Source organism: Trichosurus vulpecula, chromosome 5, assembly GCF_011100635.1.
Source record: "Trichosurus vulpecula isolate mTriVul1 chromosome 5, mTriVul1.pri, whole genome shotgun sequence".
In the NCBI taxonomy this organism is placed as follows: domain Eukaryota; kingdom Metazoa; phylum Chordata; class Mammalia; order Diprotodontia; family Phalangeridae; genus Trichosurus; species Trichosurus vulpecula.
The window spans coordinates 213085813-213098647 of record NC_050577.1 but is presented as its reverse complement, the minus strand read 5'-3'; the positions used below and the strand labels follow the sequence as shown (position 1 = coordinate 213098647).

The 12835-nt window shown below is 38.1% G+C and overlaps 1 protein-coding gene across 1 annotated transcript in view; it reads right to left on the bottom strand.

Annotated features, from left to right (window-relative positions):
- Positions 1–6379: 6379 nt before the first annotated feature.
- The window catches only part of LOC118851196 (plasma membrane calcium-transporting ATPase 4-like), a 63645-nt gene continuing 57189 nt past the window's right edge, over positions 6380–12835 (bottom strand). Inside the window, exons 9-10 of the mRNA XM_036760704.1 lie at positions 7933–7988; positions 6380–6410 (exon numbers count right to left, since the gene is read on the bottom strand). Coding sequence (XP_036616599.1) covers positions 6380–6410; positions 7933–7988 — 87 coding nt within the window. The remainder of the gene's footprint in view (positions 6411–7932; positions 7989–12835) is intronic.

Here is a 12835-nt window from a genome sequence, read left to right as displayed (position 1 = left end):
CTTCCAAATGGGGGCCATTATCGAGACTGACAAGCCAGAAGGCAGGGATGACAAACTTAAGCTTCAGCTCTCTCCCAGGCAATTCTCTTACCTGCTTTTGTGGCCTCGTATCCATGAAGATGACAGACACAAGCACCATGAAGTTAAAAAAAAGCTCCAGGATCTCTGCAGAAAGTGGAAAGATCAGGCTGCCAACAGCCTTCTTTCACAAATGTCTGGCCCATAGTGACTCTTTATAAATGTTTGTTGATTTGAAATAATTATGCAACTTCATCAGATCTGCTCTACAGTGGAAAAGATCCATGATTCTATGATCATTAAGCTCCCAATGTAGGCACCATCACAGAGGAGATCACTTTTCCTCCATCTTGGAAATTCTGGCTTTACTCTGAGACTACATGGTTGGCACAATTATGCTTATGTGGCGTAGGATAACATCTCCCTTTTCCATTCAAATATCCAGAGAGAATAGTATTCACTCAAGGAAACCCATAGTAATAGGTATGACTAATAATTGAAGGAAACTGTAGGAAGAAAAAAATTTAAAAAGCAGGAGGAATAGTGAGGAATAGTTGAGCATGACACCTTGGGCTTGGAGGAATTTTGACATTCATGACATCACAGGTCAGGACTAAATATAGAGTCTGGACCACACACAGATAGGAAGTCTCAGGTTCAAGTCAACCTCCAGGTAGCCTTTCAAGTGTCCTATGTAACTCTCAAGAGAGAGGAGTATTTGAGGTTTTGTCTTCAGATGGCACTGAAAGATAACAGGAATCCTGACACTCTTCTTTGATGTCTGTGGACAATGAAACATGGAAAAGCCATCCTGTTCCCTAGAGAAGAGAACAGTGCTTGAAGATCATAGGATAACAGGACTAGGGCAAGTGGGACTTCAGAGGCCATCTAGTCCAACCCCCTCATTTATTGATGAGGAAACTGAGACAGACCCAGAGAAGTTTAAGTGACTTGTCCAAGGCCATAGGAGGAACAAAGCTAGAATTCAAACCCAGTTCTCTGATTCCAAATCCAGATGTCTTTCTTTCCACTGAATTAGGATCAACTCTAATTCTGTTTCTATCATGATCCAATTTACAGGAGGCAAACCCAAGAAGTCCTCCTATCACAGGAGCCCTCACATTGGGGCCACAAATGACTAGGGATTTATGTACATCTTTGGGGCTAATAAATGTCTACTGAAAAGGTTCTGTTTTGTTCTTTTAAATAAGTGTTCCCAACTAGGGAAGTCTAAGTATACTGTAACAGGGGAAAGGCAAAAGATTAGGCAAAAGAAGTGAGAAAAATCCCTAAAGTTGCTCAGGCCATTTATATCCTAACATTTCTGATACAGGGTTATATTTTGCAGTAAAAAAAAAGCCTACTGATTTTAATTGGAGACAATGTGGCATCAGTGGAAAGTCTTGGAATCAAGAAAACTTGGTTCAAACCTTACCTCTGACAGTGACTAAATGTATCACACTTGGTAGGATGACTCATTATTCTGAGGCCATTTCTGCATTGGTTAAAAGGAGATGATGACACCCTCCTGAGCCATCAGAAGGGTCAAAGGCACAAACGTGCTACATGCTTCATAAACCTTCAGGTGTTTTATGTGATTGTTCTTGTAGCCCATATACTTACTGCAGTCATTCACAGCCTCCACTTTTCACAGCAGGTGAACCTGACAAAGATCTTCATATCTTTCAATGTCCTATAATCAATCCTCTCCTTCCTGGAAGAAAAACAGCAATTTGTTGACAGAAGATTCCTCCACAGTGACTGTCATGCTCAGAAGTGGAACACTAAGGTCTACAGGGCTAATCCTAAACTATGAGGATTTGTTGAGTCACACCATTCACAAAAGCCAGCCAAGGCTAGCAAAATCCTCATCAAGCCTGGGAGCAGCTCTTTGGTCATGAGGCAATTAAGGTGTTTGCCTACAGGAGTCTGATTGAAGCAAGAAAGAATAAGGCATGAGATAGGGCAAGCCTGGAATCCTGATCCTGGGGAAATCGGATGGGTCTAAAACTAACAAAGGGCCAGAGTAACAGGCAGAGCTGAGACAATTTGTGGCCTAAAAGACGATGGTGTTCAGAGAGTCCTTTGGACTGGCTCTAAGCATGGCTTCCACATACCTCTTTGGGCCTTAGTCAGGCTCCCAATGGAACCAGGACTAGTTGCCAAAACTAAATGGATTCATTTTTAGTAGCTGGCAAAAATCTCAAATGCCTTTTCTCAGCTAAGCAAGCATGACACCCTGGTCTTGGTGGAATTTTATTTTTATATACATGAAATCAGTTTCAAAATAAATATATAGACAGTCAGGACTACATATATATAGGAGGTCTCAAGTTCAAATCAGCCTCCATGTGACCCTGGGCAAGTCACTATTGCTAGAGGGAGTTTCCTCACTGGGAGTTCCTTAAACCAGTAAAATCATAGGTCCAGTCTCTTCTCCCCAACTAAATACACACACATATGTATATATACACACAGAGAAAAAGATAAACATATGTGTACACACATCTATACATACATGTGTAGTATTATATGGCATATTACTTAGATACACAATTTATACACACATATATACACACACAAAAACATATATCAGAGGCAGTGTGGCATAGAGAGGGGATCCCATCAGGAGGCCCAGGTTCAAATCCTCCCTTTGATTTATGACCCTGAGAAAGTCATTTAATTTTTTAGTGGCCTAGGAAACTCTTTTATTACTCAAAGCTGCAGAGAAGATGCTGTCTTGCAATGGTGGAGGAGGTTCCTCACTGGGAGATCCCTGGCCCTCTAGCCATAACACATGAAAACCAAGTATTCACAGACAGCAATCTCTTTTTTTGGTCCATCCCATGATTACACTGGTGTAGACAATTCAGGAGAAGAAATCTTCTAACGATGCAGGTTGGCATGTTCTCTGCAACTTATGCTCTTAGAAATGGGCATCAAGAGATTTGCCCAGGGTCAGCACCAAATGAGTCAGGACTGGGGCCCAGACTGTCCTGACTCTAAGGTGACTCTATTATGCACTTCAGTCAATATGTGATGGACAGATGTAATCACATATACCTACTTAACATACTAAAAGCGGACCTGTGATGCCAACGGTGAACACCACAGCTTACTAGCCATTCCTGGTCTTCTCCTCTGAGGTCATCACATTTGGCAGTCTGTCCATGCCTTCTCGTGACCTGTCATCTCCAGCTCTATCCAAGCAACCAGCCCATAGCATGAAAGACTATGATACTGAAATAATATTAAGGCTTAACATACCAAAAATATAAAATAGGACAATAGGTGACAAAATAGTGGATACAAGAAAGTGCAGCATTGGATTAGCATCCTTGGTATTTAAAAATAAAATATGCAAAAACCAGACATTACAAAATGTTTGTGCAAAGCTAATTTCAAAAGATCTCTGAACATGAGAAAGTCATTTCAAGTCATGGAGTGAAAAATTCCCAGAGCCAGTGATTTCAGGCAAGATGGGTGAGGCATGAGGCTGTGCCTCTCACAGCCAAGACCAGATTTCTGATTAATCCACAGTCCAGTATAGATCAGAATTGGGGAAAAATAAAATGTTTCATTAGTGAAGCTTCTCAAGATGGTTTATCAGCTTCTTCCAATGTGCTAATTTTGCAGTTCTGAAACTTCTACTTGGTTTATCTAAAAGAAAAAAAAAGTTAACATAATAACAAAAATTATACACTCCATGGTTAACTACGGTAACATCTCACTAATGTAGGGGTCAGAATTATCAAGATCAACCATCTTAAAAACCTGCATAAACCAGGAATTAGGCCTTTGGAGGTTAGTAATAGTAATAATAATAGTTTAGAGTTAGTAATAGTAATAATAAAGATAAACTTTTATTTTATACCCTATTCTAACAAGTCTGACTGATTTCCTGAATCGCAGTATGTTAGAAAGAAGGGTAGGCTGCTAAGAGACAGCTACAATGGTAACAGTGATAGGAGTCCAAAAGCAATGAGATCAAGGAAAAATAAAGGCACACAAGTTTGGGGGCCCTTTGGCATAGGGTATGAGGCTTCCTCAAATAGCTCCTGAGGGGGTCACTATCTTATTGTTATAGCACAGCTCAATAAATGATATTCAAAATTATGTCTCCGATTAATCAAAGTAAAACTATTCTTATATGACATTTCAACCTGCCAAAATTCTATCCATCCTTGAAGCCCTGGACCAAATGCCACTTCATCCATCAAACTTTCTCTCTTTCCATATGTTACTGACATGCCCTCCCCAAAATCACTGTGTATATATCTGCATTATAACACTTGCCTCTCTATATACCTACCTTTGTATTTACCTCTATTATAATACATCTATGTCAATTATTTTATTCTCACCACCATCTGACTGTAAGATTCTTAAAGGCTGGGATTATGTTTATTCCCACTGAGTGCTTTGCACCACGTTAGCACAGTGCCTAACACTCAGTAAATATTTATTCCCAAAATAAACTGAACCTATGACTTTGGCCTTATTAGCATCATGCTTTAATTATGTGAGCATGTGTTGGTAACCAAAAATGGGCTCCTTAGCACTTAGTCAACAAGTGCCCTTGAATAGTTTGGCTTTTTCCCCTGAACTAACTGAATGCTCTCTGTATGTTGGATTGGAGTAAGCTTGTCGGCCCCTTCACCTTGCTTCCCTTGATTATGCAGATCGAAAGAACCTGTGCTTTCCCGGTCAACCCCTTCACCTTGCTTCCCTTGGTTAAGCAGATCGAAAGAACCTGTGCTTTCCCCAGCATACCTTACACCCCACCCCCCACAGAAGCTGCTAGCCAGATGGTTAAAAACAGCTTCCGTTGGAGCCAGAGACAGCTACAGCCAAAGCTGAAGCAGGAGCTGCCGGTAGCAGAGCTGATCTACGTGTGGATTGAGGAGTGCTGAACAAGAACTTGAGGCCAGTGGGTAATCATTTTACCATAGAGGGGAAGCATGTATATGATTTTGCTTTATGCCATCATGCTTCTCTGTGGCCTCCTAGTTACTCTTGTGAGGCAGACTTATTGGGCCTGGAGGCTTTTGATCAATATATCAAAATGGGGATGCTGGTTTGTGGGTTTGTTACTTTGGAGTTTAAATACATGCTTTGATTCTTCTGTCTCCTATCTAGAGAATTCCTTATATCCTGCGGTTCCGAAACTTTCAGACATATATATGATTCTTTTTGAAATTATAAATTCTGCCCTCATAATACAGGGCAGAATAAGGACATACACAGGCCAATTTACTTTTTTATAGAGCTTTAATGGTTTGCAAAGATCCTTGGACACAAAGCCCTGTAGAGTAGATACTACAAGTGTTACTATCCTCATTTTACAGAAAAAGAAATTGAGGTTCTAAAGGGATCCACGATTGGCCTGAGTTCACAACTCTAATGACACAGTCAAGACTCAAAGCCTCCTCAATTGTTTCAAGATTTCTCTTGATTCTCAGGCCAGCTCCCTTTCCTCTAGAAAACATTGCCTGTACAGAGCAATTATTTTCTCTTGACAGAAGAGAATAAAAATAAACTGAGCACACCAGCATATTCCTTGAGCTCTTCTATCAGGGCTAAATCACAGGTCAAACAGAAGATAAGGAACATGGTCTTACATAGGCCAGTTCTTGAGACAAACTAAATGGAAGCAGTCTCTTCCCTCAAAGAATTTACTGAAACTCTAATGGTAGATTTTGTACAATTAATAGATGAAAAATGCATGACAATATATGATAAAAGATGAATATATAATGTAAGAATTAGAGTGTTATGTTTGGTATTTGAAAACATTTATTCAAGTTTAATGTGTAGTTCTACTTTGATAATTCTTTACAGAGAAGGTAAGCCCATAATAGAAAATGAAATCCTAAGTATCTATGAAATTCAATCATATTATCTATGTATAAAAAATCATGACAAATAGAAGAGCTCAGTAAGCACAAATGATTTTATCAATGAACCAACAAAAACTGAGTTCCTGTTAACCATTTGGTTACTATTTATTAAGTTCCTACTATGCATCAGGCACTGTGCTAGGACTGCAAATACAAATTCTAAATGAAACATTCCCTACTCACAGTGAGCTTTCATTCATGATGGAGACAAGTACAGATAGATGAGAGAGGAGGTGAGGAAGTGGGGAAGGGGGGAGGGAGAGAGAAGAGAGAAGATAGACACAAATTATATATATATATATATGTGTGTGTGTGTGTGTGTGTGTGTGTGTGTGTGTGTGTGTGTACTTATATATAGATAGATGGAGATAGACAAACAGATAACACAGAAAGCAGCTAAATACAAGGTACAATGGGAGGGAATGGCAATGGTTCTGGGAAGTAGGGTGAATCAGGAAAGGCTACACGCAGAAGATAATGCTTCCACTGCATCTGTAAGGAAAAGAGGGATGACAGGCAGGGAAGTACATTTTAGAGATGAGGAAGGGCTGGTGCAAAAGCACAAAGGTAGGAGGTAAAGTATATAAATGAGTAACAGAAGGAAGGCCAGTTTGGATGGATCCCACTTGCTAGAGAGAAAGTAATGTTTAGTGAAGCCAGGTTGTGAAAGGTGTTAAAAGCTAAACAGAGGCACTCATATTTTATTCTAGAGCCACAGAATTTATTGAGTAGAGGAGAAACACGGTCAGATCAATACATAAGGAAAATCACTTTAGCAGCAATAGGTTGGATGTACTAATGGGGAGAGACTAGTGGAAGGGAGACTCCAGCCACTAAGGGGCTGTTTTGATCACCTAGGAGAGAAGACATCACATTGAGAGGGCCTGAACTAGCAGCTATGTGATCAGGGGGAAAAAGGTCAGATCGGAGAGACGTTGTGAAGTAGAAATGGCAAGATTTGGCAAAGGACAGGATAAGAGGGGGGAAAGAAAATAAAAAGTCAAGAGTGTTACGGAGATTATGAACCTAAGACACTGGAATGGGGGTAGTGCCTTTCACAAAAAGTGAACAGTTTGAAAGAAAGAAAGGTATAAGGGTAAAGGGAACAAGTTCAATTTAAGACATAGTAAGGTAAGGATATCTTAGCGGCACCCTAGTTGAAATATCCAACAAGCAATTGGTGATCTGGGACTGAATCAGGGAAAAACTGGAGCTGGATATATGCATCTGTGAGTCTTTTACATAAAGAACATATTTGAACTCATGGGAATGGTGGAGAGACAAAGAGAACAGAGAGCCAGAGGAAGAGATGGGGTTAGGGAGAGTCAAGAGTACAGAGTCAGAAGAAATGAGAACCCAGAACAAAAGCATAGGGAAGAGCCAGTTAGTTGGCACTGTGTGGATGAGAAGCCAGCAGAGGAGACTAAAGAGTGGCCAGAAAGATACAGGACTAACCAGGAAACAGTTGTGTCACAAAAACCCAAAGAGAAAAGACTATCAAGGAGGAGAGAATAGTCAGTGGTATCAAACACAACAGAGAGGAAGATGAGAAGTGAGAAAAGAGCATCAAATTTGGCTATCACTCTATAGCACTTCTTTTCATAGGGGCATAGAACTAGAAACCAAGGGTGTTGGGGTCCTCTCACGCCTGGTAGTCCTTGACCAGCAAGGACCTGTCTCAGTACGCAATGATGAGGCAGGAGTCAGGATGGAAGGCAATCCATTTATTGTTACAGCAACCAGGATTTTTATGCAGTACTAACCTTCGTTTCTGGGTGCAAGCCAGCTTATGCATGATCCTCTAGGCCTATCAGGAGCCCCAGGGCCATGCATCACAGCTTGGGACAACTCGTGTGCAGTGCTTGTTTGGAAGGGGGCATGTGCTGTTCACAGCCTGCTTATCAGAGAAGGAGGACCTGAGCTGGACTGTGTAGCCCCAGATAATTCCTTTTTCCCACGGGACTGTCTGTGGGCCTCAACTCCCAAGCTCATCAGGCTCTCAAGAGCACCTTACGATTCCCCCTTTTTGTTTTTGCGCCAAGAGCCAATGCGTACTGAATCAATGGCTGTCTACAGGGCCCCAAGACACATCCTCAGCACTAAAGGAGTGCAACAGCATAGCAGAAGGTCAAAGCCCCCAACAATGGCCACAGTCTCTAAAACATGAGTAAGCCAATTGGGGGTTAAAAAGGTCTTAATATGACTCAGAAAGTCATCTATAACACTGTCAGGTTGTAAGTTCTCATGTGCTTTTTTTTCTTCCTCAGTGGCCAATTGCAACAACTGGGCAATTTCCGCTGTAATGTTCTGATTGTGAAATTAGGCTTAAACATAGCGTTCATTATCCTAAGGACACAAGGTAGACAAAAACTTATTATGACCAAACAAAGAACATAAGGTACTGTATGGAAGATAGTCAAGAATACATTATGAAATGGGTAAATGTTTTGAAAATATCAATAATTTTTTGAAACTATCAATAATCAATAATTGTTTTGCCAAACTATCAATAATCAATAATTGTTTTGCTACTTCAATATTCCACTCAATCAGTATTCCACTCAATCCCCCCCTTTTCTTTTTTTTGCAGGCACCTAACCATTATAGATACATCCGAATTTTTTCCTTTAACTATCCCCTTGTAAGTAAACATGGGAAGGATTGATTGACACATTGACAAATCAAAGGGGCCAGTCCCTTTTGTGAATATAGATACATAGATTCAAAAAAGAAATAAAAATGTAATAGTCTCTTTAAGATTTAAGAAGTTCTTTTCGTATGCAGCTGTCTGACAGAGGACATCATTAATGAAATCTTCTGGTTCTTGGTATCTGTTCCAGTCATCTCCAGCACAGAGTCTTCTTCTTCTTCTCTTCTTGCAGGAACCAGCTTTCTGTCCATTCTCCTACAAGAGTAATCTTAGCACAATTTTAAATTTTCATTTCTAATCTTTATAACCCTGATCATTTTTACAAACTGAAAATTTGAACCATGGCTAATTGTCATATTTAAGAAATTCACATCAGAAACTATTGTCGGACACTTTACATACATCCATTATTAATTTCCTCAACAGGAGGATGAGACGTCACTTAAGGAATTAATAACAGGCTTCAGTACATACATAAATACATTAAATAGTCAATTTAACACAATGGATATAAAATCTTAACCTTTTAGCTGTGCCATGTTTCTTTGATGGCCTATACAAAATAAACCACAAACCATTTTCTAATTAGCATCATTAATTGCAACAAAACTTTAGACAAGCATGATATTAATCAAATAACAAAATAACATTCTCACGTTGCTTAAGGAACATTTACAAAATGAGCCCTATGTGACTTGTATGCATTTGTACCCTTGTTCAAAAAGCTTTACTGAATTGGTGCAAAAGTCTATAAGTAACACTAATTCCAAAGCATCATAAAAAAAACAAAGTTTCTAGTTATAGCAGAATTCCTAAATATCACAAAGTTTCTTAGTCAAGAAGGTGTTGTAATGGAATCTCACGTTGATATCAGTAAGAGAGAGATCATGGGAAAAATACTACTGCTCCTAGATTCCTTTTTAGACAAAGGGAACATCTTAAAGTGAGTCATAAGGAGTTTGTTTAAATTTCTGCACATGCCCTAGTTCTAGATAAAAATAATATTAGATTGCCCAGTAAGATAACACAAAAGCGCTCATATCTTATACTGACTACTTGCTCTGATCACAGAAATTTGCTATAGAAGGGAAAAAAAAGCAGGGACATGTGACACGCCAAATATGACAGGATAAAATATCCTTGGCTTTGTTTATAATCCAGATATAGTTATGATTCCTCAATTATGCAGTATCTCTTCCACCTCATTGCTACACTCAGAAATAGTTAGGTGGGAAACTTCCTTTCCAAAGGAACACAGAGGGAAACTGAGGCCAGGAGGATCCCATCCTAGACTGAGGCTAAGATTGTCCCCTCAGCTTTTTCCCAAATGGAGATCTCCACCTTTAACAGTATGGATCACATTCCTTCTGAGTAGCTTGTGGCATTTCTCTCAGATACTGATGTAACGTAGACCACTATACCCAGATTCAAACTCAAAACAAAATTAGTTACAGTCCCGAGTGCCTTTTAACCTTGAATAGCAAGTCCCACCAATCACAGCTTAGAGTCAGATACAGAGCTGCAATAAACAATAAAGATTTACCGGGACTCACATACATAAGGGATTTAATTAAACATCTTTCATTCTCCACTTTAAACTTGTCTTGGTGTAAAAGCCAAATATTAGAACCCTTTCTATCTATTGTACATAAACTTTCAGTTTCTCAGCAAACTAAGTTCATTGTTTAGGACCTTCATAACTCAAACAAGTTCTTTTTCTGGGGCTGATGACCTTGCCCATGCAGATAGTTTCCAAGGGCCTTGGCAATTTTACAAACTAAGGAGAAGTAACATGGTTATATAGGGGTTAAATAGGAAGGGGTTAAATAGAAAAACCTTGGGTCTGTTTGCTATCTTTTGCTGTTTCTCTGAGCACACTTATTCAAGGTCGAGCCTTTCTAAAAATCATGCAAAGGATTTTACAAAACTTTTCTTCATAAAAAAAATCTCAGAAACAACTTAAAATTTATCCTGATATTGTTATTAATTCCTAAGTGCTAAACAATTCTTAAATTTTGATCACCAAACCTTTTCCACATAATTGAGAAAAAAAAGAAAACTAAACATACTATTGTAAATACTATCTCTAAGCAATAACATCAATAGCTTAATTAATGATCTCACAAATTTCCCAAATGATAGCAAAACAACTAAAGACAAAATTTGGTAATTTAAGATTTCTTAAATTACAGTTCTTAACCTAATAACATTTAGATTATAAAAGAAATTGCTTTTCTAACAACACAGATGATACAGCTGCTTACCAAGTTATGCAATAAGAAAAATTTTAGAAATATAACAATATCATAAACAATTATCTATTTAAACTTGAAAACCAAAACCAATTAATTTCCATTTTGGTGGCTTTACCTCAGTTATATATGACCCCAAATTGCCTGATAACAGAGAATCATTCATCTCATCACCAAAACTTCACATTGAAGAAAATCCACATAAAGTTAATGAATATGAAGCAATTATTTTTAACTTAAAACAGTTTACATTCAAATAGCATTTATTTTATGCCAAGCATTGTGCCAAGCACCTTTACAATCATGCAATCTTTGTAATACCCCTGGGAATGGATTCCACCACCATTGCCTTATTGAACAGTAAACTACAGTAAATAGAATTTTCTTGGGGTTATATAGTTAATAAATTTCTCAATGCCAAATAACAATATGCACTTTTTTAAAAAAATTATTCAAATGTGAATTTCTAAGTTCCATTCACATTTTTCTTGGGAAAGTTTTACAAATAGTTTGCAATCATCTATTATAATTAGATCGGTTTAAAATGTGCTGGGCCAGTATTCTAACTACTTCTTTTGCTCCGGGTAAAAAGCCTAAGAAATTTGAATCATTGCTAACAAGGTATAGTCAGTTTCCCTTCCAGGCAGAGGGGGTTGATAATTAATTGAACAGCAATAATAAAAACTCACAATAATCAATATCTTTACCCTAATCAATATCCATATAAAATTTAATAGAACCCACCCACAAATCTAGCCCAAAAGGCGGGTGGACATAATTTCTTTTATCTCTTCAGAACTTTATTGGTTTTTAACATTAAAGCAGTAATCCCAAATAACCTAGTTAACAATCTTACAAGTAAGTGCCATTAACTACAGGTAAAGTAGAAAATATCTGGTTTTCTAAATGGCAATTAAGGCTGAGAAAGTAACTTAACCAGTTTTACACAGTTGTTTTCATTTTTCTGTTTTGGAAGCTTTAAACCACTTGTTTCAAACTCAAATAGGAATGAGAGTCACTAAATTGCACATAAGGATCTCTGTAGTTGTATATTGAAAAGTACTTATTAACTCTATAGATTTATTTAATATCTTCATGTTATTAAATATTTTCCAATTTTTTTATTTATACTAGTCTCATGGTGATTCTCATTAACCACACATGAATTAAAACATCTTTGTATATACTTCTGACATTGAGCTGGAATTCTAAACCCCCCAAGGAGTCTACAGATTGGAAGGGGATACAGAATATCTTTTGTCATATAAACTGATTTTTCTTCACATTCATACGTATATTATTTATCCTATGCTTCACCAGAGTATCTATGGTTAACAGAATCTGCTAAAGAATTGTTAGCTGCTCTATCATTTAATGCAGCCCTGGCTCAGTCCGAGACAGGTGAGAAGATCTTAATGGTTCTACTTTTAATTTGAGTAAATTTTACTTCTGTGTTCACTCCTTAAAAACTTTTTTGGAAGTGAGAACTTTGAATTTGCCAGTCAAAGGTGAGTAGGACTCTGGAAAAGATCCAGTGGTGCCTTGTCCCTTCTTCTTGTACTGGGAGACTCAGAGTGTCTCTTTATTCAGATCTATGCATTTTCCCAATTTGCCTTGGTGCCAAATAGTATAATAAATTCTGACTTATCTGAAGTTAAATTAGAACACATTTCACTTAAATTTAAGGGAAAAGTTCCCACTTTCTTTCTTATCTCTCTTCACATCCCAAATTGGCCAGATTTGGAATAAAGGGAGAAAGAAAGAGCACTATTTCCAACCATTTTCCAAAAGCTTCCGAACCTAATTACTTTAAAGAAAAAATCGTTAAACAAGAAGACATTTTTCTCTCTAGAGATGATGGACATTACAGGGTGTCAGATTACACACTCCACACAGAAACGCAGATACAGAACACAGACATGGAGACGAAAAACACAGAGAGGATTTTTCGAATCCTATACACAAATTGCTTGGCCCTCTGATGTAACGGAGGCCAGGTGCCATGCTTTATTGGG